This window comes from Ursus maritimus, assembly GCF_017311325.1.
Source record: "Ursus maritimus isolate PB19 chromosome X unlocalized genomic scaffold, ASM1731132v1 scaffold_X1, whole genome shotgun sequence".
In the NCBI taxonomy this organism is placed as follows: Eukaryota; Metazoa; Chordata; class Mammalia; order Carnivora; family Ursidae; genus Ursus; species Ursus maritimus.
The window spans coordinates 82,423,676-82,449,975 of record NW_024423319.1 but is presented as its reverse complement, the minus strand read 5'-3'; the positions used below and the strand labels follow the sequence as shown (position 1 = coordinate 82,449,975).

The 26,300-nt window shown below is 49.8% G+C and overlaps 1 protein-coding gene across 2 annotated transcripts; it reads left to right on the top strand.

Annotated features, from left to right (window-relative positions):
- Positions 1–1,512: 1,512 nt before the first annotated feature.
- PPP1R3F (protein phosphatase 1 regulatory subunit 3F) lies at positions 1,513–17,216 on the top strand. Of its 2 annotated transcripts, none has more exons than XM_040631600.1 (4): positions 1,513–2,519; positions 12,069–12,124; positions 12,346–12,428; positions 14,896–17,216. In XM_040631600.1, the coding sequence occupies exons 1-4, from the start codon at positions 1,513–1,515 to the stop codon at positions 16,189–16,191; spliced, it is 2,442 nt and encodes an 813-aa protein (XP_040487534.1). In that variant the 3' UTR covers positions 16,192–17,216. The 2 variants fall into 2 exon arrangements, with proteins under 2 accessions (XP_040487534.1, XP_040487543.1); XM_040631609.1 differs by having other exon boundaries at positions 1,855–2,519; positions 12,349–12,428.
- The last annotated feature ends 9,084 nt before the right edge of the window (positions 17,217–26,300 follow it).

Genomic DNA, 26,300 nt, shown 5'->3' with positions numbered 1-26,300 from the left:
AAACAGGAGCAGTGCTCTTGGCAGAGGGAAGAGCAGGAGCAGAGATGGGGGACAGAAAGAGGGAAGTGAGGCCACCTTGGGGTGTGGAGTGCCACTGGGGCAAGAAAGGCAGGACTTTGGTTTGCGATTACATTATAGGTGTCTGCCACCGTGTCCAACCAACTCCTAGTGGCATAGAGTCAGGCCCAGTGTTTTGCTGAGCTGAAGTCAGAAAAAGCTCATTTTCCAGAAAAGGTCAATTTTTCATTTGGCCATTCATTCAACAATGGTGCCAAGTCCTGGAGAATGCTGAGGGTCACAAACCAGAACATTCTTGGCTAGTGGCATTGCCCAAGCAAAGGTTCCTAGGTGGGCAGGAAGACCCAGTAACTACGACAGGAGAGTCTGTTTTGCTTTCTTAGCCCTCACACTAGGGTGCAGTCTAGGTGTTCAGGGACTCTGGGTATTCACAGCCCTGAGGCAACGAGAAGTCACGGAGGGCTAAGGAGATGGTAAATTCAACCACAAGAGTAACACTCTCCCCAACGGCTGCGTGCGTTCTATGGCTCTGCGCCCAACCACCCTACAGCCCAGAAAGCCTCCTCTGGCCTCTTTATTGGCTGTTCATCCCCTCTTTCACACAACCTCCAACACCGCGGTTGGTTCTGCTCTTGCCCGTTCCGCCTCCGTGTCCTTCCATCCCGCTAGACTTTGTAGCCTTGGCATTGGTTCATTTCCTTTTAGCACTGCCCTTTGAGGGCTCAACTGCCTTCATTCTGGCTCCCTCATTGGCTAGCCACCATCTCTCTTCCTGGCTCCCGCCTTCACCGTCCACTCCCATTGGCCTTGCCCTCCAGTCCCGCCTCCGAGGCCGCTCTAACACCTCCTCTGGGGTCTCTTTCTAGCCTTCGAATTAGCTAGTTCAGCCCTAGCACCGCCTCTGGAAGGCATACTGCAAGCTCACACGACTCCCCACTGGCTCGCTGTAGCCATTATCTTTTCGTCATCTCCTCTACGCCACGGGCGCGTGGCTCCCCATTGGCTATTCGCGGTCTCTATCTTCGCGTCCCAGCGCCTACGCAACCGAGGGATCTCCTGCTTTCCGGGCCGCTCCGTTCGCTCCCCGCTGCCCCCCCCATCGCCTGTAGTCATTCCATTTTCCTCCCCGCACACATGCCGCTCCCGCTCACACTCCCCCACTGGCTGTCCTACTTTTGCTCTTTCCCTCCGGGACCCCGCACCACCCCCAATTAGGCCTCCCCATTGATTCTCTCATCATCCTGCCTCCTGCACCGCCCACTCTCGGGCATCCCCATTGGCTGCGTGCTTCTCCTGCACTCGCTTCATCGCTACGTCATCCGTGCGTGGCTCCCTATTGGCTTTCTGCAATACCTGTCTTCATCTCACCGCCTACACCCCCCCGTGAGCCGTACCCCCCCGCGCTGGCCTTCCCATTGGCTGCCCGCCCCTTCAGGCCCTGCCCCCGCCGGTCCCGCCACCGGTGCCGTCGGTGCCGCCGCCGCCGCCGCCGATATGGCGCGCTCGGCCCCTGTGGAGCCCCCGCTGCGGCATCCCGCGCCCCCCTCGCCGGTCGCGGGCGAGCCCCGCACCTCTGTTGAGGCGGCGGCGGCCCCGCGGAGAGTGCTGTTCGCCGACGAGGCCCTGGGGCTGCCGCTGGCGCAGCTGCGCCGCTACCGGCCGTGGGGCGGGCCCGGGGCGGGCAAGATGGCGGCGGCGGCCGGGCAAGATGGCGACGGCGGCGGGGCTGATGAGGACGACGATGGCGAGGATGGGGATGAAGGGGAGGAGGAAGAGGAGGCTCGCCCAGCGCCCTCGCCGCTGTGCCCCGTCCCCGCTGGCGGGGGGTTTTACCTGGTGCCCACATTTTCGCTGCCGCCCGCGCCGGGCCGTCTGGAGCGCTTGGGGCGCGTCATGGTGGAGCTGGAGGCGCTGCTGCCGCCTCCCGGAGCGGTCCCCGGGGGTGCCGGGGTGTGGGTGCCTGGGGGGCGCCCGCCGGTGCTGCGCGGGCTGGTACGCGTGCTGAACCGCTCCTTCGAGAAGGCGGTGCACGTGCGGGCCTCACACGACGGCTGGGCTTCCTTCTGCGACCACCCAGCGCGCTACGTCCCGCGCAGCCCGCCGGGGGCAGGAGCGGGAGGACCAGGAGCAGGAGATCCCATCCTGGATCCCGGCCTGGGCCTGGGCTTGGGCCCTGGCCAGGCGTCCGCCTCCTCGCCCGACGATGGCGGCCGCACTGACCGCTTTGCCTTCCAGCTGCCCTTTGCTGAGGGCGCGGGCGATGGGGCGCGCCTGGACTTCGTGGTGCGCTATGAGACCCCCGAGGGCACTTTCTGGGCCAACAACCAAGGCCGCAACTACACAGTCCTGCTCCGGATCGCACCCGCTCCCACACCCACTGATGCCGAAGGGCTGCCCCAGCAGCAGCAGCTGCAGCAGCTGGAGCCACAGCCCGAGTGCCAGGGTCCCGTGGAGGCTGAGGCCAGGCAGCTGAAGAGCTGCATGAAGCCCGTGAGGCGCAGGTAATGTCTGCCAGCGCCACCTCCGCCAACGCAGGGCTGTGTCTAGGATGGAGGACAAGCATCCCGACCCTGGAGCCCCTCAGGCCTGCTCTCCAGGACGGGGAGGAGGGCGCATTCAGTCAGTTAGTCAAAGAGTAATGGAGGCCAAACATGTGCTAGGCTCGGTTTGAATTACTGGGGTTTCCTTCATTTATTGAGTTCCACTGTAAAACCCTGAACAAAACATCTTCCCTGCCCTCAAGGATCATGTAGGTTCCTATGGGAGATGGTTTGAAAAAAACAAGCAAGCAGATAAGATCCATAGGGATAAGATTAGTTGCTGAGAGGAAAGTGAATAGGGTAAGGGGATAGTTTGGAGGGAATAGCTGCCTTAGAGTGTGTTCAGGTAAGGCCTTTAAGGAGGTGAGTCCTGGATGATCCTAAGAAGAGGCATGCGCAGATGTGGGGTGGGGGTGGGGAAAGTTTGTAGCAAAGGGAACAGGGAGGACTTTTCTGAGGAGGTGCCATTTAAACTGAGTCCTGAATGATAAAGGAGGAGTGATTATGCACACCTATGGGAGCCAAGGTGTTCTAGGCAGAGGGAGCTGAGTACAAAGGTCCTGAGGTGAGCATGAGCTTGGTGTGAATGGTGAGCAGTGTGCTGGAGTGGACAGAACTTAAGTGACCTGGTAGGGTGGGCCAAGGGCCTTGCCAGCGGGGGACAGGGAATCTGCCCCCCATTTGACAGAGCAGCAAACCAGGGTTCCAGGGGGAGAGGCTGGTTGAGGAAGTGATGGCGCCCAGCTTTTCCAGTTCCACTGTGGCTGACCTTGTAGCCTGTGCAGCTCTTTACTGTTATGTTCTAATCTAGTGAGAGGCCTCGCGCAGGATTGAGGGGCCGAGTCTGTGCTCTCACAGGGAAGCAGTGGCTCTGGCAGAGGCAGAACCAGATGGGCCTGGACTCGAAGCTCTTGTCCTTTGTTTTTGCCTGTGACCATTCAGAGCCTGGGAGAAGGAGCCGGTTAACCCCAGGAGGCCTGATAGGAGTCTAGATTTTCTCAGTCAAGCTAGGAGTTCTTTGAAGGTAGCAGCTAGGCCTGATTTTTCCGGGGTGGGGGGGTCACCTGAGACTAGCCTGGGATAAGCAGAGTCTCTGTGCACGTGTGGGAAATGCACACATCTCCCTGCTTCTGGGAGGACTGGAAATGGGAGTGGGAAAATGCGTTCTGGACCTTGTATATGCTTGATCAGAAGCTTCTGGCTGCAGCAAGATGTCTGTGGTCCTGGCAAGGTCTTAGGCTGTGAGTGAGTGGTTCAGAAAGGTCTAGCTTGGGGCTGGTGGGTAGGTGTGCCTGGGTATGTGAGCAAGCAGGCAAATACCCCCTTACCGACCTATGAACCCCACAGTAACCTGAGACTTAGTCTAAAGGGGGCAGGCAGCGTGCCTTCCCTTACAGTGTTGAGAGAATGGATTCTGACATCAGAGTGCCTCGGTTCAAATTGCAGCCCTGCCGTCTGTTGGCTTTGTGACCTTGGCTAACTCATTTAACCGCACCGTGCCTCAGTACCCTCACCCTAAAACAGACAATTGCAACGCCTACTTCAGAGGAGACGAGTAAAAGCACTCAGAACCAAATCTGGCTCATAGCAGTGCCAGAAAGCATTAGCTGGTGTTTATATTTAGGGAATCACACATACAGTTCCTTGGATACCCCTCCCAAACTCTGCTCTGCCCATCACCTGCTGTGTGGCCTTGCCTCAGTTTTTTCATCTGTAAGCCTCAGTCTTCTCATCTGCTAAAGGGGAATGACAGTCACTTTGGTTGGATTGAATGCAACGAACATGGGCAAGGCACTGAAGGATGGTGGTAGCCGTGGAAGAGAATAGTGGCCAGCATTTACAGAGCTCTGTGCTGACAGCTTCATGTCTGTTCTCTCCTGAGTCCTCCTGTGCATGCCCTGTGGTATAGGCACTCTGATTATGCACATTTAATAAAGGGGGAGACTGAGGTAGTTCAGGGAGGTGAGCCAGCTTGCTCAAGTCCACCCAGCTAGTGAGTGACAGGACCAGGGAGGACATGCTGGGGACCTTTATTTATTTTTGTTCCCCTCCTCAGGAAGGTCTGATAGGGTTCAGGAAAAAGTCTGCATTTCACTCCTGGTGTTCCCAGCACGTCATGCTTTTCTGTTAACTTCTCGCTTTCTCTCTTTTTTTCTCTTTCCCGCCCTTTTCTCTCCCTCTCTCTCTCCCTCCCTCCCTCCCCTTTTTTGGAGGTACACCTGTACAAAGTGTACTGATCTGAAGTATAGGGCTCTGGATTTTTACATACAGACGCTCATGTAGCCATCACCCAGATCAAGGTTTGGAGTGGTCCCAGTGCTCAGAATCGCCTTCAGTTCTGTCACTTTTCCCAAGTTGTCTTCCCAGGTGGCTGTCATGGGAGCCCTGTCTGTAAGATGCGACAGTTTGGGTAACAAGAGTTTGGTCATTTTAGAGTGTAAAAGGAAGAGAACCAGAGAAATCAAAAGCTTGCAGGGCCAAGGTGGGTGGAGAGGGTGTTTTTCTTTTAAAATACATGGGTGGTTTTAAGGAGAAATTGAAGCAGCCCGTTCAGACAATTGTTTTGGTATCTGGCCCCAGGTCTGTGGTTCCTAACATGACTTGTGATATTATTTTAAGTGGGCAGATGGCTTTTTGATAGCTTCTTTATCTTTTGATCTCAGCTCTTGCAAAGGGGAGGTTGGTGCTCATTGCAAGATCAGCGGTAAGATTTTCTTTGTAGGTCGGCGGCTTTCTTGGCGAGTACATTTCAACTTATTATTGTTTTAAAAGCTGTGTGCTGCGGGTGACTTGGAGCGCTGTTGAAGAACAGCTACCCCCTGTGACCCAGCCCTCTTGGGAACCGGTAGCCGATCTCAGTAGGCTGAACGTGTGGGAGCCCCATGGTAGAGGGCTTCTCGTTCAGAAGTGCCAGCTGCGGGCCCACCCTGTACCGGGCATGGCCATGTCAGGTTGGGGGCACAGAGGAAGTCTATGGTAGCCACTGGGATACAGCTCAGAAACTGAAAAATGGCTGCATTCCCTGGATCGCTGGACCAGGCTTTTGATAACCCTTAGGCTTCGAGATGATCCATCAACAAGCATTTGTTGAGGGCCTACTATGTGCTGGGCACAGTGCTAGGTTCAAACAGGGAAAAAGATGCAGACTGGAAGTAAGCTGCTTCCAGTGGTGGAACTGGGTGAGAGAGGCAGGGATGGAGGGCTTGGTGTGTGACGTTTGGCAGAGACCCTGCTCTGTGCTGGGCATTTTGCTGAGGGTTTGTGTGCAAAGGCCTCATCTAATCCTTTCAACATTCCCTGAGAGAGAGACTGTTTTATCCCTCTTTCCTGGATGAGCAAACTTGAGGCTCCCAGAGTCCAGAGTCCTAGGGCCAGTGTCGGGAGGAGCCCTCCTGGTCTGCCTTGGCTTAACAACCTTAGGAGGCGTCCTGTTCCTCTTAAAAATGAAAGACCAAGAAAGCTTCAGCGTGGCCTTGAAGCACCCCCCTGTCCTGTCCCCCAGTCTGGCCTCTGCAGCTGCTAGTCTCACACCCCACCGCCCTCTGCATTCTGAGCCCTGTTTGTACTGTGGTCTTAACAAGGTGCCTTGCCCCTTACTGCCTTAGGGCCTTTGCCCATGCTGTTTCCCATCACCAGGCATGTTGGTCCTGTGCTCCCTGTGGTCTTCTCATTTTGATCCCTCAGTTCTGAGAGTGCTTCTCCTGGGAAGCCTGTCTGTCCCAACATCCTCAGGCCCTAGTGTTTTCATGGCGTAGATCAGGCGAGCCCTGTGGGAGAATGTCACGTAGCAGAACAGGTGTGTGTTGCCACAACTTTAAGGTCATTTCCCACCCTGCCTGGCAGTCCTATTCCATTTTTCTGATCCGCTCTTGTCTCCACCTTGCTCTGACTGTTTTCAAATGTTCTTTACCTTCAGACTTGACTTCCTGCTTCAAAAAACAAAACGAAGCCGTAAGAATGGAACTCCCCATGACTCGCAGCCCCCAAGCCTGCAAACTAAGTTCCCTCCCTTGTGTTACAGGGGAGGAGGGGGCTCTTTTACTCCCTCAGGCCTGTCCCCCCACTTGTGCCCTGGGTTCCCTTTTCTGCTACCTGCTCCAGAGCGTGACCCTTTTCTCTCCTGGCAGCTTTTCACCACCCTCTTCACTGATCTTCTCTCTTGGCCTTTATACATGCTAGTGTCTCTACTGTCTGAAAAACCTGTCCTTCGAGCTTACCTCTGTCCCTGCTGCTCCCAGCCAGCACCTAACCACCCTCCTCCCCTTCATTGCTGACCCCCCTCTGAAGAGTTGCTGACACTCTCCTTCTCCATTTGCTTGAGCCCCCCACATCTGCCAGATTCCACAGTTGGTTTTGGTTTTCTTCTTGAAGCGGTTGAGTACTCCTACTTAAAACACAGTCTTTCCCTTGCCTTGGGACCATGCTCTGCCGCTTTTCCTCTTAACCCCTGGCCCTTCTCCTTGCTCTTTCCTTCAGCCTCATATAGCCAGACTCGGTGTCTCCACTTGGCTGATGTCCCAAAGGTGCGTCCCATGTTCGAGATCGAATCCATCACCTCCCCAACAGTGTTCCTGAGCGGCCTGTCCCCGACCCTTCCGTTGCTTATCTTCCTTCTAAGCATCCTAAACCCATCCTGACCCTGGAATCTGGGCCAGGGCCCTTTGTTCCAGGGCATTCTTCCTTTCCTGAAGGCGCTGACCTCAGTTTGTAGTTAGACCTTCATTAGGGGATTATTGGATGACCCTCTCTGCCCTCTTAGACTGTAAGCTCCGTGAGGGGTAGGGACATGGTCTGCTTGTTGTTCACCACTGTATTCCTGCAGGGCCTGCCACGGTGCCTGGCACTTAACAGGTGCTCAATAAATGTTTGTTGAAAGAATGAGTGTGAGTTATTTTTTTAAATGTCTTCCTCCACACGGAATTGTCAGCTTCCTAGTTGGGTGTGCTCACCATTGTGTCTCCAGGGTCTGTCACTGGGCTGATGCACAGTAAGGCCTCCATAATTTTTAGGTCACCTATTGCTGAATGGATGGGGACCCAACTTGCTATCTGAGTCGGCAGCCTTAGGGGAAACCAGAACATTCAAAGTTGAAACAGGACAGGCCAAGGGCCATCTTAGTTGTCTGTAAAGTCAGAATTTAGTGAGAAAGCAATCCTCTTTTACTCCACAGACAATTGGTAGGGCATCATGGTTAAGGATGTGGACTGAGGCCACACGCTGTGGAAGTGGCAGAGCTGGGCTCTGAGCTGGGGCGGTCCTGCTCTAGTTCCCCAGTTCTTAACGGCTGTACCAGGCTGGGTAGTGCGTCTTACCAGCGGGGCATTGCCAGGCAAGTTGCTTTCCTTTTCAGAGCCTCAGTTTCCCTCAGTGGGCATTTGGAGGGGATCGCTGTTTGTTGGCACTTTATAGGCGATGTTCCACTATTTCCTCAATCCATCCCACAGCCCTCTGAGATAGCTATTACCATTATACCTTCTTTACGGAGGAGGAAACTGAGGCATCGAGAGGTTAAGTGACTTGTTCCAGGTCACACAGCTGGTAGGTGGCAGAGCTGAGGTTATTCAAACTTACATGTCCTGACCCTTTATTGAACTGTGAGATCAATTTACTGGATCCCAACGAATATTAAAAAGAAAGAACTAGCATAGGAGATAATCAGTGTGCATCACAACACGTAGTAAAGGTAAGTGCTGTTTCATTCAAAGAACAACTGTTTTTCAGTTCTAAGTATGTATATTTACACATGTATGGGTGTGCTGGCTTATGATGTAAAATGTATTTCTTACTGTGGGTCACTGCCAGATGAATGAAGTCACTGCCATGAAGGGAGCTCATGGCAACGATAAACTTGGCTCTCCTTCCTCCCACCCCACGGGATGGGCTGTAGGTCCTGGAGTTGACACTGACACAGACCCTAGTTGGGGAAGGCAGAGCGGTGCCCCCACAGAATGTGGTGGCTTTCACAGCCGCTTCAAACCCTGTTCTTTCCAGAAAGCAGGTGGCTTGGGGTAACCGGAATTCCAAGTATCGTGGGGCAGGTTTCTGAAGCCACCTGACCCCCTGGAGAGTCAGCATTATCTTCGAATTGACTACATGGGAGCTGGGGTCTGCTGAGTTTCCCTTTGGGTTTCAGCACATGACCCACTTTGGGCTGGCCAAGTTCTTTGAAAACAGCGTCGGGGGTGCTCCCAGCGGACTCGGGGTGGTGGTGGTGGCAGTGATGTGACTGCTCTGAAAGTCTGCTTTGCTCTTCCCCATTGGAGGTTGTCAACCCTCCCTCGCTCGCACTCTGGGGATTGACTTTTTTGTTCTGTCTCGGCTGGCCCAGGCTGGGGCCGATGGCACCTCTTTCTGAAATCTTACCTTCTGGTCTCCCTGGATGTCATCTGAGGTCAGCGGTCATTGAGTTTCCTGACGGCAGGAGGCATTTCACGCCCAGGAGACTGGTGCGGCCCCTTCTAGGCTGCGCTGTCTTGACTGGTTCTTGAGAACCATCCCGGGTGCGGGCCCAGGTGCCTGGGCCTGTCCCCGGCCCACCACTGCCTACTGCCCTTGAGGAGATAGCACGTGGCATTCGTGGGGCTGGTGCCAAAAGAGCAGGTTTCCTTCTCGAAAATTAGCAAGCACCCTGGAGGTACAGTTTTGTTCTTAATCTCCTCTCTCCCCATTTTTCTAAGAACCCCTCTTCTCTGTTACTGATCAGTGAGTCAGTATACACTTGTACTCCATTTCTCTTACTAGCCTCCTTTTGATTAAAGTCGTAGCTGCCCCTGAATGTTTACTGTGAAAGACAGTTCAAGGATATTTAGGTTTTGTGTTTTTTTTTTTCAGCCCACAGTTTCGAACGCTATCTTCAAAATGGAGCCCTCTTTGGATTGTTATCAGTGTGGTGTGTAGTTAGTGGGTGTAGAGACACGGTTCCTTGAGCCTCAGTTTCCGCATTTGTAAAAAGGGAAGGGTGTTGCTTTGAAGGATAGATGTGAAGGTTTTCAAATGACTTGGTGTATCAATGAAAAAGGCCCACGTTGGAGGAGATGAACGATAAATGCTTGTGCCTTCTGCTTTCATCTCTCTGACTTCAGAGGTGTGGAGAGCGCCCTGGGTACTTCTGCTGACTTTGTGGACCTTGGGATCAGCTGAATTGCTTGACCTGATTTTTGGAAGCTCCCCCTCTTCTCATGCTCCTCAGCTGTAGAAGAGATGCTCTGGGGGCTGAGAGATTTGTTTTATATTTGTTTTTCTTCTCTTTCTTCTTCCTTCAACTGAAACTGTGGAATTCTTTTCCTTCTGGTTGGCTGCATCCTGTGTCCCCCCCACCCCGCCCTTTTCTCTCTCACATGCATCTAGGACCCTGGAATGGTATTTCAAAGCCTGGTTTTCATGTCAGCACTGGGCCAGATGGCAGGGGATGGCTTGCCTAGTCCTGCCCCTGGGAGGGAGGGTTGCCCTTCTGTTTGCGGGTCTTCTTGAAGAAGCTTGCTTTAGAAGATCCTAGAAAGGTGACATTTTCTCTAACGAAGGACTACGCCAGCAAAAGAAGTCCGTAGAAATCGTGTTGGGCCACAAGTCCAAAGACCTGGATTTTAAACTTACTGGGGGGGACTGGTGCAGGACCAAGCTGGTTTGTTCCAAGTCCCCCTTTCTTGTCTGTGATGCTCGGCAGTTGGTGCCCGGGCTTCCAGAGTCACTCACTCCAGGGCCTCGTAATGTTCAGATTCAAATACCTTTGGTGGGACGCACGAGCCCTAGTCCGTGGGGAAAGACAGATGGTCCCTTCTGGAGCTTCAAGACTCTAGATCCATGTACCTGGTTCAAATTTCTTCTCTGAGAGACCTTGCCGCCACTTCCGTGTCTGGTGGTCACCTAGCCCATGTCCCATGATGGCAGGGAAACTGGGAATGAATATATAGGCAAAAGGCAGGTTCAAAGAAAAGCCTGAATGAAAGAAGAGGGAGAGATCTTGTCTGTTATTGCTGCCCCCCTCTGTCTACTTCTGGAAAGGATCAGAGATGGGGTTGGGGTAAGACCCCAGTTTCCCTCCTCCAGGAAGTAGCCATTTGTTGATCGAGAGCCTGGATTTAGACATTGAAGCCAGAAGGCTTGGGTTTCAGTCCTCGCTGCCTGACCTTGAGCGTTTCCTCGGCTTCCACTTCATTGTCTGTGTGATGCGGCTAATAATACTGCCCACACAGGATTAAAAGTACATGCCTCACAGGATTGTTGAGAGGGTTTATTAATATATGTGAAGCACGCAGAACAGTGCCGAACATCATAGTGGGAATTCTATTCAGGGCAGCTAGTGATCCTCGGTTTCTGTGAGGTGATTGATGATGTGTTTTCAAAAAGTTGCAACCATCTGCAGAAATGTCAACATCATCCTACTACCTTTTAGGAACGAATAGGTCTGAGCGATTGCCTCAGCTCCTCTCAGTCTCTGCTCATGTTTTTGTTAACGCTTCCCTCTCATTTGCCTTCATCTGTAAACATTTGGTACTCATTTCTGAGAACAAGAACAGCGATTTCTCCATGATCCCTGTGACCCCACCCCTGGCAGAGACTGGCTGAAATACACTTGCCTTATGCCACTTAGACCTCGGGGCCTGACTTGCCTGGTGGAGGAGGACCAACCTTAATGAGTATCTACAGTTGATTTGGCCCCCGCTCCGTGCCAGGCCCTGGTGTCTGGCTCGATGTCCTTGACTGCCCTGTGCCTGGTGTGCACATCCTGGCTGTCCTGTGCTCCATTTTAAGGTGAGGAGGGCGAGGCTCCAAAAGCTTAGGTGGTGGGCCAGGCCGATAGGGTGACGGGTGGAGGGTTGGTGGAGGGACCCAGGTCTTTGTGACCCCGGGTTACTTCCTTTTTCTGCTGGCCTCCTTCCTCTTCTCCAGTTGCTTCCTTCCTCCCCTTTGCTGCTCTCTGAGTCCCACAGTCCTCACCTGCCCTTTCTTGGAAAAAGCGGGTTTGTCTACAGCTAGGAATATACCCTAAAGAAATGATCCAAAGTGCTCATAAAGCCATGTCCAGTAGTGTCTGCTGGAGTCTGCTTGGTGAGAGCAAAATGAAGGCAACAACCTGGCTGCTTGGGAGGGTGGGGACGGGTTACATACGTTACGGTGAGCCGCTGCGAGAGTAAACAGCCATTTCAGATGTTGACAAAAGTATACAGTGGTGCTTCTTACTGTTGCATGGACAAAGCGAGCTGTGAAATGTCATCTGCAGAATCTAAGTTGGTTTTGTAGACCATCTGGAATGAACTTTTCCGACGAGGTGCTAGTGGTGGTCTCTGGCTGACGTGTGGCTTTCCCCCTTCTTTACACTTTCCTGTGTTTCAATAACATCTCTACAACGAGTCTGTAGGACTTTTCTAATCGGGGTAAAAAGGCGGCAGAAGGGAGGACAGCCACTGTCCCTTGGGAGTGGGCCACCACAGAGGCTCAGAAGGTGCTGGTGGGTGGCAAAACTGGACTCTCGGGACATCAGATCCATGCATTGTCCCCTTTGCCCCACAGGCCTGCTGAGGAAGAGCTGAGGATGAAGCGCGTGGACGACCACACCCCTGCTGTGGGTAAGCAGCTGGCAGGCTGTGCGGGGTTTAGCCTACATGTTTCTTTCTTTCTCCTTGTTTTCTTTATACAAGTTAGGAGGTGCCCTCTGCCTTACACTGTCCCAGAAAGCTTCAGAGGCAAAGCTGCCAAGTAGCCCCCAGAGCAGCCCAGCCTTTCTTAACTAGACCAGGCCTGCTCGGACACCTGCCTCACCCCAACGCTACCCTTCTCTTCTCTCCAGCAGAGCGCCCTAATGTCCAGGAGTCAGTGGGTCCCCTGGTGGCCCCCACCCCTCTCCGTCCATGGCCTCAGATGACGCTTCAGGTAAGCAGGCCCTGGCAGCCTCCGGGTGGACAGCCCAATGGGAGACTCGGTGGTGGGAGCCGACTTGGTCCAGGTCTACCGTAGGTCGGTGGGAGGCCCCCCAAAGCAGCACCTGATGGCAGAGGGGTAGAGTGCAGTTATTCACCCGAGCTTTGTTACGTTGGCGAGTATTTATTGAGTGCTTACGACGTGCCAAGCAGGTCTGGGCGCTGGGAATATGGTAGAGACCAAAAAAAGCTGTCTTCCTGGGGCTCATTTACATTTTGGTGGAGTGAGACATGACAAAACAAAGTAATAGTTAAAAATATATGCTACTTCAGATGACGATGAGTGCTAAGGAAAAAAATAAAGGGATGGGGAGTTTAGAGCAGGTGGCCAGGAGAGGCCTTCGTGGTAAGTGAGATTTGAGCAAAAATCTGGAGAAGGTGAGAGTGAGCCACGTGGGTAGCTAGGGGAAGAACATCCCAGGCAGGTGCAAAGTCCCCCAGGCAGGGCCATGACGAATGTGTGAGGAACAACGAGGAACAGTGAGTGTGTGTGTGTGGAGGGGGGAGCAGCAGGAGGTGAGGTCAGACAGCGGACGGGGGACAGATTGTGTAGGGTCTCCTGGGCCTTGCAGAGAACTCTGGCTTTTACTCTGAGTGACAGGGGAGCCATGGAAGGGTCGTGAGCAGAGGAGGGCCATGATTGACTTAGGATTTAACAGGCTCCCTCTGGCTGCTGTGAGGACAATAGGCTGGAGGGGCGAGGGCAGAAGCAGGGGGACCGTGACGGGGAGGCTACTACAGTGGTCCGGGTGAGCGATGCTGGTGCTGGCAGAGGAGGTAGAGATTCTGGAGATGTATGTTAGTGTGTGTGTGTGTGTGTGTGTGTGTGTGTGTGTTAGTACAAAGATTTTCAAACATATAGAGAAGGAAAGAGACACTAGTAAAATGAACTCACATATACCTGTCACCTAGCTTCCACAAATTTCAACACGCCTGTTCCTACTTTTTCCATACCCCCTCCGCTCCCTCTTTGCCTATGGAATTATTTTGGAAAAAAATCCAGACATTATCTCATCCACAAATATTTCGGTTTGTATCTCAGAAAATTAAGCACTCTTAAAAAAAACCCAACAAACCCCACAATACAGATCATGCCTCAGGAAATCACCAGTCAGTCGTTAGTATCACCAAATATTTGATCAGTGTTCAAATTTCCTTATCTCATAGGTGTTGTAGGATCCAAACCAGGTCAACACATTGTATTTGGTGGATGGGTATTTTTTAGATTTTTAAATCTCCCTCACTTTTCTGGCAGTTTGTTTGTTGAAGAAGCCTTGTTTTTCCTGTAGGGTTTCCCACAGGCTGGTTTTGGCTGATTGTCTCACATGGAAACACATTTCTTACTCTCTTTTTATTAACATATTAATTCCATTTAATTAATGTGATCTATTAAATTTAATTACTTCATTAAACTATCAATTTTGTTAAATTGATTTATTAATTACAATCTATTAGTATGAAACTAATTTAACTAGAATTGATTCTATTTAATTCTCTTATTCCCATTTCATTTGGTACCTGGAATTCTTCTCTAAAGAAAAACTTTCTCATATCAACCGTTTGGCTGCCTTGAGGGTATATAGTTTGTATTGAAAAAGCTGTATAAATGCTTAATTTTTTCCCTTTTATTTACCAGTTTTCAGAAGAAGTGAACTTCTCCAAAGGTGACCAACTAAAGGAGTTTTGGTTTTGGTGTATTATTACTAACTCATGAATTTTAAACATATTTGATAAGTTTCAACCCATTGCATTTATTTATTTATTTTGATGTTTAAATTGAGCTATACCTCCAGTCAGTGGGAACTTATTTACATTGGTTCCAGAGCCCGTTTGAACACACCCCCATCATTCCCTAGCCACTCCTTCACACGCTAGAATGACAGTGTGTCTTAGACTCATCTCGTACTTGCCCTGCCCCAAACCTGGGAGCAGCCATATAGTTAGAAAGCTCTGGTTCCTTTTAGGGGAGGACGGTATTTAGAAACCAGGATCTGGGTGCTCGGTGTGCTTGTTGCTGCTGGATTGGCCATTGTTTCTAGGCCTTGTCAAAATAAATGTTTTTAAAAGAGAAAATACATGAATTCATGTGAATATTCTGGATCTGTTTTAGAGGTCAGCCAGCAGTATTTACTGACAGCCACTCACCAAATGTCGGTGCCCACTGCCTTCCTTAGGTTTATGATCTGCAGAAAGTCCCCTTTTACTCCATCCGATTGCGCTATTTTAATATAGATGACATAGGCTTTGGCGTTTGGAGAATTAGAGGGGGCTTTTTAAGGAGGGTTTATCTGGAAACACCTGTGGGGCTGGGTGTGGGCTCTCCCTAGTCTCACTGTCTCTGCTTGTCCCGTCCCCTCCTCTACTTCATTCCTTTCCCTTTCTCTCCCCTCCTGCCCTACCCCCCCTCCCAATGGCTCTAGGTTTCTGAAGTTACAGTGACTGGCAAAGCCCCAGAGGAAGGTGACGTCCCCAGAAGCAATCCGCCTGTGGCTTTCACAGAGGTCCCCCAGGCACCGGCCATCAGGATTCTCCCCTCTTCCTCTTTCTGTGGCCTGGGTGGCTCCCCCAGGGACCAGGCCTCGGGGCCCGATGCAAGTGAGGGGGCAGCCGGGCCGCTCCTGGAACCCAGCCAGCAACAGGTGGAGGCCACGTGGGAAGTATCGAAAGAGAATGGAGGGGGCCGAAAGGACTCCGTGGTGGGGGCTATTACGGATGACCCCGCTGGGGGTCTGGAGGTCGTGAGTGGGTTGGAGGAGCTGCTTGGCGAGGACACCATTGACCAGGAGCTGGAGCAGCTCTACCTATCCCACCTGAGCCGCCTGCGGGCTGCTGTGGCTGCAGGTGGGGCAGGAGGTGGCGGGGAGGGCCCCACAGATGGGGGGGTGTCCCCCAGCCATCCCCTGGGCATACTCACGGACCGCGACCTGATCTTGAAGTGGCCTGGCCCTGAGCGGGCCCTGAACAGTGCCCTGGCTGAGGAGATCACACTGCACTATGCCCGGCTGGGGCGTGGTGTGGAGCTTATCCAGGACACTGAGGACCCTGATGAGGAGGGGGAGGGCGAAGAGGGACTTTCCATTATACCCTCAAGCCCAGAAGGGGACACCCCCAAGGAATCGCCTCCGGAAATCCTCTCGGGGGCCCATTCTGTGGTAGCCACTATGGGAGATGTGTGGCTCCCGTGGGCAGAGGGCTCGGGATGTGACAGCCCCGTGGTTCTGGGTGCAGAGGGTCAGTTCACTGGGGCTCCAGAAAAGGGGATGGGCAAGGACACCGACTCTTTGCACATAAGTGGGGTGGCAGCTGGGGTGACTGGCTCCCCAGGGGGTAAAGAAGGCCGGATGGAGTTTATCCCTGAGTGGGCAGACAACTTGGGTCCTGTATCCAGTAAGGGGCCAGCTGCTCCAGTCTTACGGGGGCAAAGTCTCACCCTCTTCGGTCCTTCGGGGGCTGAAGTCTGTCCTTCTAGCCTGGCCAGGCCCCACGTGAGCTCCCAGGATGAAGAGGGTTCAGGCCCAAGCCTCGAGCCCCCAAAGAAGTTTCCCACCCTAGCAGCCCCTGCCGAATGTGTGTGTGTATTGCCTCCCCAGCTCCGGGGGCCCTTGACCCAGACTCTGGGGGTCCTGGCTGGGTTGGTCGTGGTCCCTGTGGCTCTGAACAGTGGTATGTCCCTCCTGGTGCTTGCGCTGTGCCTCTCTCTGGCCTGGTTCTCGTAGAGGCTGCTTGTGGGGAGCGGCAATAACAGGTTTCCCCCCTCTCTGGGGTGTGGGGAGAGGCAGTCCCTGCACCACCCCCGGGGGGTTCAGATAGGATGTGTGGCCTGTATAGTGATGGTCTTTTGCTTCTGAGAATGCCCAGCTGGAGAGAGACCTTCCCGTCCCCGAGGACTTGTCAGCCCAGGGTTCCCTGCGGTGATACCAGTGGAGGGGAACAGGGCACGGTGGACGGTGTGAGATAACTTTCAGAGAGGAGCTGGGCATGTCCTCCCTTTCCCCCTCCCCTCCCAAGCCTGTATTTATTTTTGTATAATTCTCTGGACGAGGGAGAGTGGTCGTGAGCTGGTCTTGGGGCACAATTACCCAGAGATATATTTATTAACAGCCAACCTGTGCAACCCGCTGGAGCTTTATTTTTAATTTAATTTATATAGAGTACCTATTATTATATGCCACAATAGAGCTCTATGAGAAATGATGTGTCTTGCTGTACAATGTTCTCCTGTTGGGCCTGAGTGTGTGGGTGGTCATGTTCTGTGGGAGGGGCAGGCTGGGGAGTTGGGCATGGACACGGTCATGCCTGCTGCCACGGCTTCAATATATGTCCCCTCACCTTATGGCCCTGCCCTGTGTGGTCTGGTGGTCTTTGGAGGGGCAGGTCCTTTGGTCTTTTCTATATTCTGCCAGGGAGGGAGGAAGAATGATTTGCCATATGAGGGTTTGGTGTCGAACACATGGCCGCAGTGGTGGATGTGGTCAGCTGTAGATGTGGGAATACCAGCTGTGAATCAGCTGCAAGGTTTTGAGGTTCCTGGAAAAAAAAAGCCTTCGACACTGGGAGGACGACCCCTCTGTCCCCAAGACTGGGAAGGTCTCCGAAAGGACGGAGGAGTTACTGTGCTGTGAAGAATTCATACCAGATTTCTGTCCACAGACATTGCCTTTCTAACTGAAAACAGGAAACCCAAAAGCTTTGAAAAAAAGGATAGATATATTTACTGCATGCAAATAAAAATCTCTGCATAGCAAAACAAAACACCATATATTTATTTACTTCCCTTCACAGCAAAACTTTACACCAGCTTTCTTCCATTCTTCTCCAGGGCTCCAGTGCTTTTCTGAAACAGCCCCTATCAGATTGTTTGCCCAACCACTTCAGCGGAAGTGCTGAAGTCACTGATGATATATGATAGGTCTGTCAAAGGCCACACTCCAGACTTCATCTTCCTTGACCTATTGGCAACATTTAACACAGTTGGTCATCTCCTCAACTGTGAAATCTTTCTTTACTTGGTTTCCAGGACACCACACTTGCCTAGTTTTCCTCTTGCCTCGTTGGCCACTCTTCTAGAACAGTGCCTGGCACCTAGTAAGTCCTCAATAAATGCCTACTGAATGAAATAAACGACAGAACAAATAAACAGTTGTGGGAAAATGCAGAGACATGGTTAGAGAACTTGGTTGGTCAGTCAGTGGTGACAAGCTCAGTTCAGTCCCACAAATGTTGACCAACCACCTCTTCTCTGCTCTGAGGACACAGAGGAAGGATCTCACAGTCAGTGGGGGAGACAGACACAGAGAAAGGATCTTAGTGCAGTGTGGTTAGTGTATTAGCAGTGATGGGGGCCTCAGGACAGATGCTCAGCTCAGGGTTGGGACTCTGGAAACCTTTTTGGAGGGCATGGTGCCTGAACTGAATTTAAAAATGAGAAGGAATCCACCAGGTAGTGAAGGGGAAGAGAGGGCAGTCCAGTCAGAAGGAATAGCATTGCAGAGGTCTGGAAGTGGAAAACAGGTACTGAAAACAAATTGAACACCTGCTCATTTCATCTGTCTTTCACTGAAGTATTATCACTTGGTCAGATACCAAAATCCAAACATGTGTCCGTGGTCTTCCAATGATGTGATAATTTGCTCAGTGTCCAAAAAGGCAACTTTCTGCCAACTGGATTGAAAAGTTAGATAAAATGACAAATTACTCAAATTACTACAGATGTGTAACTTGCCAAAACTGACTCAAAAAAAAAAAAAAAGAGGAAAAGTTGAGTAGTCCTATGACCATTAAAGTAACAGAACCTATAGCCAGAAGTCTTCCCACACAGAAACTCTGGGCGCAGATGGCTTCACTGGTGAAACACTCAAGGAACAAATAATTCTGATTTTACAAAAGCGATTCCAGAGCGCTATAAAAGGGAGCATTTCTAATTCATTTTATGGGGCTGATAGAACATCGATACTAAAACTTGATGAGTGAAAAAAGAATATTATGGATCTCAAGAAAATATACAAATACCTTAAATTAAATAGTTGCCTGTCTTGGTCTGTTTAGGCAGCTGTAACAAAATAGTGTAGAATAGGTGGCTCGAAAACAACAAACATTTATTCCTCACAGTGCCGGAAGCTGGGAAGTTGAAGATCAAAGCACCTGCCGATTTGGTGTCTGGTGGGGACCAATGTCCTGGTTCATAGACGGCTGTCTTCTTGTGGTATCTTCACATAGTGAAGGGGCGAGGTTACTCTGGGGTTTCTTATAAGGGCACTCATCCCATTCACGAAGGCTCCACTCTCATGATCTAATCACCTCGCAAAGGCCCCACCTCTTAATACCATCACATTGGGGATTACGTTTCAACATACAACCTGTGAGGGGACACAATCATTCAGTCTCTAGCACTGCCTGCATCCAGTACATTTAAAAAGTGTAATATGACCAAGTTGGATTTATTATAAAACTGCAACGTGGTTTAACATTTGAACTCAGCCAACGAAAGTTGCTTCATTAACATATTAAAGGGAAAAACCCACAATAATCTCAATAGGTGTAGAGAAAGGGTTGGATAAAATTTAACATCTATTCATGATTTTATTTTATTTTATTTTTATTTTTTATTTTTTTAAAGATTTTATTTATTTATTTGACAGAGAGAGAGACAGCCAGTGAGAGAGGGAACATAAGCAGGGGAGTGGGAGAAGAAGAAGCAGGCTCCCAGCAGAGCAGGGAGCCTGATGCGGCGCTCGATCCCAGGACCCTGGGATCAGGCCCTGAGCTGAAGGCAGACGCTTAACGATGGAGCCACCCAGGCGCCCCATGATTTTATTTTTTGAAATATTTTATTTATTTATTTGAAGGAGGTTGGGAGGAGCAGAGGGAGAAGGACAAGCAGACTCCATGCTGAGTGCAGAGCACATCATGGGGCCCAACCCCATAACCCTGAGATTATGACCTGAGCCGAAATCAAGAGTTGGATGCTTACCTGACTGGGCCACCCAGATGCCCCTCTATTCTTGATATCAAAAACCTTAGCAAGGGACGCCTGTGTGGCTTGATCGGTTGAGCATCTGACTCTTGATCTCGGCTCAGGTCTTGATCTCAGGGTTGTAAGTGCAAGCCCTGCATTGGGCTCCACACTGGGCATGGAACCTATGTGTAAAAAAAACAAAAAACAAAAAACAAACAAAAAACCTTGGTAAATTAGTTGAATACATTTTCTTAACATAAAAGGTATCTTTCTACAAGGATTTACAGTAAACTACAACTTCAAATGAAATTTAAAGAGCTCTGACATTTGGAACGTGGCAACAATGCCTGCTATCACCATTTCTGCTCAGCATTGTATTGGAGGTCCTAACAAGCATAGTAAGGCAAGGAAAGGCAAGGAAAGGAAATTAAAAATATTTAAAGATTGGAAATGAAGAACAGAGTTGTCATGATTTGTAGATGATACCATTGTGTATCTGGAAAATCCAAAATAATCCATGGACAAGTTACTAGAATTATTAAGAATTTAAAAAGATTTCTGATATAAAAATCCATATTCAAAAATCAATTGCTTTTATTATGCTAATAACAAAATTTTAATAAAGATACCATTTATGAGCTACTTAGAAATTAACAAAAGAGGGCAAGATCTTTTTTTTTTTTAAGATTTTATTTTTGGGGCACCTGGGTGGCTCAGTAGGTTAAGCATCTGCCTTCGGCTCAGGTCATGATCCCAGGGTCCTGGAATCAAGCCCCACATCGGGCTCCCTGCTCAGCGGGGAGCCTGCTTCTCCTTCTCCCTCTGCTGCTCCCCCTGCCCATGCTCTCTCTCTCTGTCAGATAAATAAGTAAAAAAATAAAAGATTTTATTTTTAAGTAATCTCCACACCCAATGTGGGGTTCGAACTCACAACCCGAGATCAAGAGTTATGTGCTCTACCGACTGAGCCAGCCAGGGGCCCCAAGAGGGCAAGATCTTTTAGTAAAAAAATATAAAACCTTATTGAAAGACATTTTAAAAGATTAAATAAATAGATATACATGTTATTGAACAAAAGAGTCAATGTCATAAAGCTGTCAGTTCCCTATGAACTCTTTTGTAGGTTCAATGTAAATCCAGTCACGATTTCAATAGACTTGTGTGTCTGCATATCATAACAAGTTAGTTCTTAAATTTATGTGGAAGTGCCACTAGCCAGAACACCCAATTTTAATTTAAGGTATAACAATTAAGATGGTGTGATGTTGCTACAAAGGTAGACAAATAGCCCAATGAAAGACCGGTGGTCTCAGAAACAGACTCTGAATAGGTAGCCAAAGAGTATTGTGAGACCAGTGGGAAATGGCTGGACTTTCAATAAATGGAACAATCTGTTATCCATACTGAAAAAAAATGAAATTGGATCCTTACAACACAAAAATAACTCTAGGTAGATTCAAAACCTACATGCGAGAAGCAAAACCGAAGAGCTTTAAGAATTTAATATAGAAAAATACCTTCATATACTCGTGGTAGGAAAGTTTTCTTAAACAGGACAAAAATACTAACCATAAATGGCAATTATAAAACATTCAATTACATTAAAATTAAGAATGTCTATTGATCAAAAAGCACCATAGAGTGAAAACCACAAATTGGGATGCAAATTTAGAGAAGATAATTCAAACACAATTAACTGATGAAAAGCTCAAACCTAGACTATATTAAAAACTACAAATAGAAAAACCAGATGTGCCAAGAAGTGTATAAATGAATTATACATTCACAGAATGGAACGTTGTATAATGAGAATGAAAGATCTACAACTACATGGAATAGCCCGGATGAATTGCACAGACATGATGTTGAGCAAAAGAAGCCAAACAGAAACACAGGAAAAATGAATCCATTAGCAGTGGTAAAATTATAAAGGAAAGGAAGAGAATGATTATCACCAAATCCATGATAATGTTTACTTCGGGGGAGGGAGGGAGGTAATTGGGAAGAGATCCCAGCAGACTTCTGGAATGTCAGCTTGTTCTACAGCTTGTTCTGGGTGGTTGTTCATGGATGTGCAATTCATTGATATTCACTGAAATGTACATTTCTCAGGCAAAAAAAAAAAAAAAAGAGGTCACAGCTGAAACAAAATGCAGTGAGTCGTGGGAGTGATGTAACTCATTGGGACTCCTCCACACCGGCTCTGAGTGACCCCAGTTTCCTTGTCTAGACCATGTAGTGTCGGTGGACTACTTTCAGAACCTTCCCTGGGTCAAGGTCTTGTATTTAGTCCTGGATGTTACTGAGGCTCCCTCAGCCCTATCTGTGGAAGTCATATTTTGGGGACTTGTTTATTCTGTGTCTCCTAACACCAGCCATGGAATAGGGACACTCACCTCTTGGGGGATGGAGATAATCTGTCCATTTTGTCCTCAGATGTCGGAATTCATCTCCCCTTGGACCTCATTTATACATGGTTTTGTCTTATTTTATTTATTTATTTATTTATTTATTTATTTATTTATTTATTTAGAGAGGGAGGGAGAGAGAATACCAAGCAGACTCCACGCCCAGCACGGAGCCCAATGCAGGGCTTGATCTCACAACACTGAGATCATGACCTGAGCCGATAGCAAGAGTCGGACGCTTAACCAACTGAGTCACCCAGGTGCCTCCATATGTGGTTTTAGAGCCCAAAAGAGTTCACTTAGAAGCCAGGACCCCAAGTCCTGGTTGTGTGACCTTGGGTAAGTCATCTGGCCCCTCCCAGCCTCAGTTTCCCATTCTTAAAAGGGGGCTAGTGCCCACTGAGCTTTGGGGAAAACGTGTAATTGCATCACTCATGGACATATTTGTTTAATCTAGCAATTCAGGCAGTGTAGCAGGACAGGCAAGAGGAAGGGCTCTGGAGTGGTACAGTCCAGGACTAAATTGCCACTATGTCACACGATAGGCAAGTTATTCAAGCTCTCTGTGCCTCCCTTTGCTTGTCTGTCATCAGGGGTAATAACTTCCCTCTGCACAGGGTTATGGTGAAGGTTAAATGAGATAACACATCAGTTACCTAGGGCAGTGCCTGGCACAGAACAAGTAAACGTCAGCTGTTATCAGCTCCCACCCCCAGAACTCTTGCAATCACTGTCACCTACGACACCCCCTTCCCACCCTCAAGTGGTGGATAATGTGAAGGGTGGAGTCCTCCTTGTATCCCTAGCCCCTTCCCTGCCTGCCCTCTTGAGAGGCACTGGATCCCCACACACCCTCCCCAAGGGACCCGCATCCTCCTCAGTCTCCCCCTGTTTTTCAGGTTGACCAAGGTGACAGTGGCACCACCTCACCCCAGGGGTACCATCTTGTGGGGACCACAGGACTGGGCATTTCTGGCAGAAATGTGGACCCGAGAGGGAGGAAGGAAGGGAGTGGGGAGCACTTGTGTTTCCCCACCTAGTAGTTTCCTATTAATGATGTAACAAATTTGCAACAAACTTAGTGGCTGAACACGACACAAATATACTATCTTACAGTTCTGGAGGTCAGGAGTCTCTCAGGGTGTCCGTGGGGCTGTGTTCCTTCTGGACACTCTAGAGGAGAATCCATTCCCTTGCCTTTTCCAGCTTCTAGAGGCTGCCTGCAGTCCTTGGCTCATGGCCCCTTCCTTCATCTTCAAAGCTAGCAATGGCCAGTTGAGTCTTTCTCACATCAAATCACTCTGACTCTCTCTCTCCTGCCTCCTTCTTTCACTTATAAGAACCGTTGTGATTACATTGCACCCAGCCAGATAATTCAGGATAATCCTCCCCATCTCAAAATGCTTAACTTAGTCACATCTGCGAAGTCCCTTTTCCCATGTAAGGTGACATATTCCAGGTCCTACAGTTTAGGATGTGGCATCTTTTGGGGACCATATATGGCCTAGCACTCACCCCCCTTCCCAAGACTCTGTGGTCACTGCCAGTGTCCCCACCCTGAGGCCATGGAGGTGGACAGATGGGGCTTGCCCTTGAAGGGAGCAAGTTGCCCATCCTGTGGGGAGAACAGCATGTCACCAGATAATTAAGATTGAATGATTCTTGTAATGATAACAATAACAACACTATCAGCATTTCCCTCCCAGTTACTCTGTGCCAGACACTGGGCTGATTACTTTACATGAATCATGCTTTTCTCATACCAACACCACGATGTAAATTCTACTTTTATCACTAGTGTACAGATGAGGAAACTGAGGCCCTGAGAGCCTTCTGTGTTCTCATCAGCCCTGAGCACAGGCCTTTGCTGGGGCCTCCACGATCTTCCTCTGTCCCCTTCTCCTTTTTACTAGGCCCAGTATCTTGATCTCACAGGGGCCCCTGCTATCTGTCCTCGGGTCTCAGCCCTCAGCCCAGCTGTCACCTGACTACAGAGTACAACCCTTCCACTTCCCATTCTGGATGTCTGGGGTCCAGGGAAGTCCAGGTTTAAACCTGAGCTTCCTGCTAAGTCAAAGTGGCCTTTTCCTTTCATTCAGGAAAGCGTGACTGAAGCCATGGTCCCACGGTGAGGCGTTAGTGTCCTCGGGCACAGCTCAGCCTTGGACCGTCCATATTCTAACCTCTACCAGCAGGGGGCGACTCATCTTCAAGACCAGGAAGGCCTCAGGGAAGAAGAGGAGGAGGGACTGAGACTTAAGCATTCACACCTGAGAGGGTCACAAGCCTCTGGGTACATGAGCCCCCAGACCTGGGTGTCCCTCAGAGCCTCCCTCTCTGCGTGTGGACAGCTAGGGGCAGCCTAGGGCCAGCTCTGTCTCTTCTTCCTGGAGGACCCTGGTCTTGGTCACTGAAGATGGCTTTCCTCTTCCTCCTGCTCTTCTTCCTTCTACCAGAAGCTTTAACCTCTGTGGGTAAAGGGAAGTTCTCACAATTGTAATCCTTTTCTCATTGAAAGGCTTCATTTTACTTCCCCCCCCCCAAGATGGACTGGTTCTGTCACCTCGGCCACAGGGCAGGTTGGGCTACAACTTAGCCTGTCCTGAAGGCACAGCCCTGGATCCTGAAGGCACTGGAGCATCCCCAACAGAGCCTCTGTTTCGGAAAAGGCCCCTAGGTCCCCATTCAGATCCTGACCAGCTGCCAGCTCTGCCTCCAGTCCCCTCCTGGAGCTTGAATGCTGGGACTGCCACCCCTAGTTGGGGCAAGTAGCTGCACCAGGGCTGCTGGGCTGGGAGAGACACAGGCCTCGAGGAGGAGGCAGCAGAAAAGCTCTGGATGGCCTGAGGGTATGTGCGGTGGTGGGGTGAGGAAAGACCCACCCACAACCTGCCCACTGACCTGCTGCTGGGCTGCAGCCCCAGCTCCTGCCCTCCATGGGTCTCAGGCTCCTCACCTGCACAATGGGCATGATTATACTCCCCCCCCACAGGGCATGCTCGTGAACAGAGGGGGTTCTGAAGTGATGAGAAAGCGGATTTGGCCCAAGAGGAGGAGCAGATCAGAGTTGTGGGGATGACCTGACTTGGGTCTCCTCAGGCACAGCCAGGAGCTGTTTCCCTCAAATTGTTCAGGGCAGTCAGGCAGGTGGGAAGCTCTGAAATCAGAACCGTGGGCCAAGGTCCAGTTGAGGTCCTGTCTGGCCACTTATGTCGTTCCTATTTGTCCTCACCTCTGCCCATGGGGATACCAAGATGAGCTCAGGGAGCTCACTGCCTCACTGGTTACGGTGACCCATCTGCAGTCATTAGAGTCGTGTGTCATCTTTGCAGCAGATACCCATTAACACTCAAGTAACTTGTCCAAAGAGTGGCTCACATGTTCCGAAATGGTTTTGACTTATTACAGCCAGAGTTTATTCAGTCACTCTTCCACTGAATGGATAGGTAGTATATGATTTAGGTTCTTGCCATCTCAAACTAGCTGTGGTGAGCGTTCCGGGACATACAACAATGGTCGTATAGTAACTCTATTTGTAGTAGCTAACTGCTGGAAACGACCCAGTTATACACTAATAAGAAACCATGTGGGGCGCCTGGGTGGCTCAGTCAGTTAAGCGTCTGCCTTTGGCTCAGGTCATGATCCCAAGGTCCTGGGATCAAGCCCAGAGTCAGGCTTCCTGCTCAGTGGGGAGTCTGCTTCTCTCTCTCTCTCTCTCTCTCCCCGTCCCCATCACTCGTTCTCTCCCTCAAATAAATAAGCAAAATCTTAAAAAAAACACATGTAAATAAATTGTGTCAGTTTCATAGCACAGAATACTGCACAGCTATGGGAACGAATGAACTAAACCCACAGAGACATAATGTTAAGTGAAAGAAAACAGACACAAAACAAGACAGGCTATAGGATAATTTTTTAAAATACATACCAAAATATCAAAAATGTAAAAATTGGCTTTGGGGGTTCTGTGAGTTTTAACACATGAATAGATTCTTGTACTCGCCGCCACATTCAGGATACAGGACTGTTCCATCACTTTAGAGAGCTCCCTTGTGCTGCCCCTTCAGAGTCACACCTTCACACACAAATATGGCCGAATGATAGTTCATGAAGGTGTCTATCCATGTGCCAGTGCCACGTGATTATTGTAGCTTTATAGTAAGTCAAAATCCACGTAAGCCCTCCAATTTTGTTCTTCCTTTTCAAAGTTACTTTGACAATTCTAGTTCCTTCGTTTTTCCACATACATTTTAGAATTGAGTAGTCTGTATTCACAAAAATTCCTGCTGGAAGTTTGATTGGAAATGCATTAAATGTATAGATCAATTTGGGGACAGTTAACATCTTAACTATACTGAACCTGTCAACCTGCATACACGGTATGTCTCTGCAGTATTTAGGTCTTTTATTTCTTTTTTTAATTTTTATTTATTTATTTATTTATTTATTTATTTATTTATTT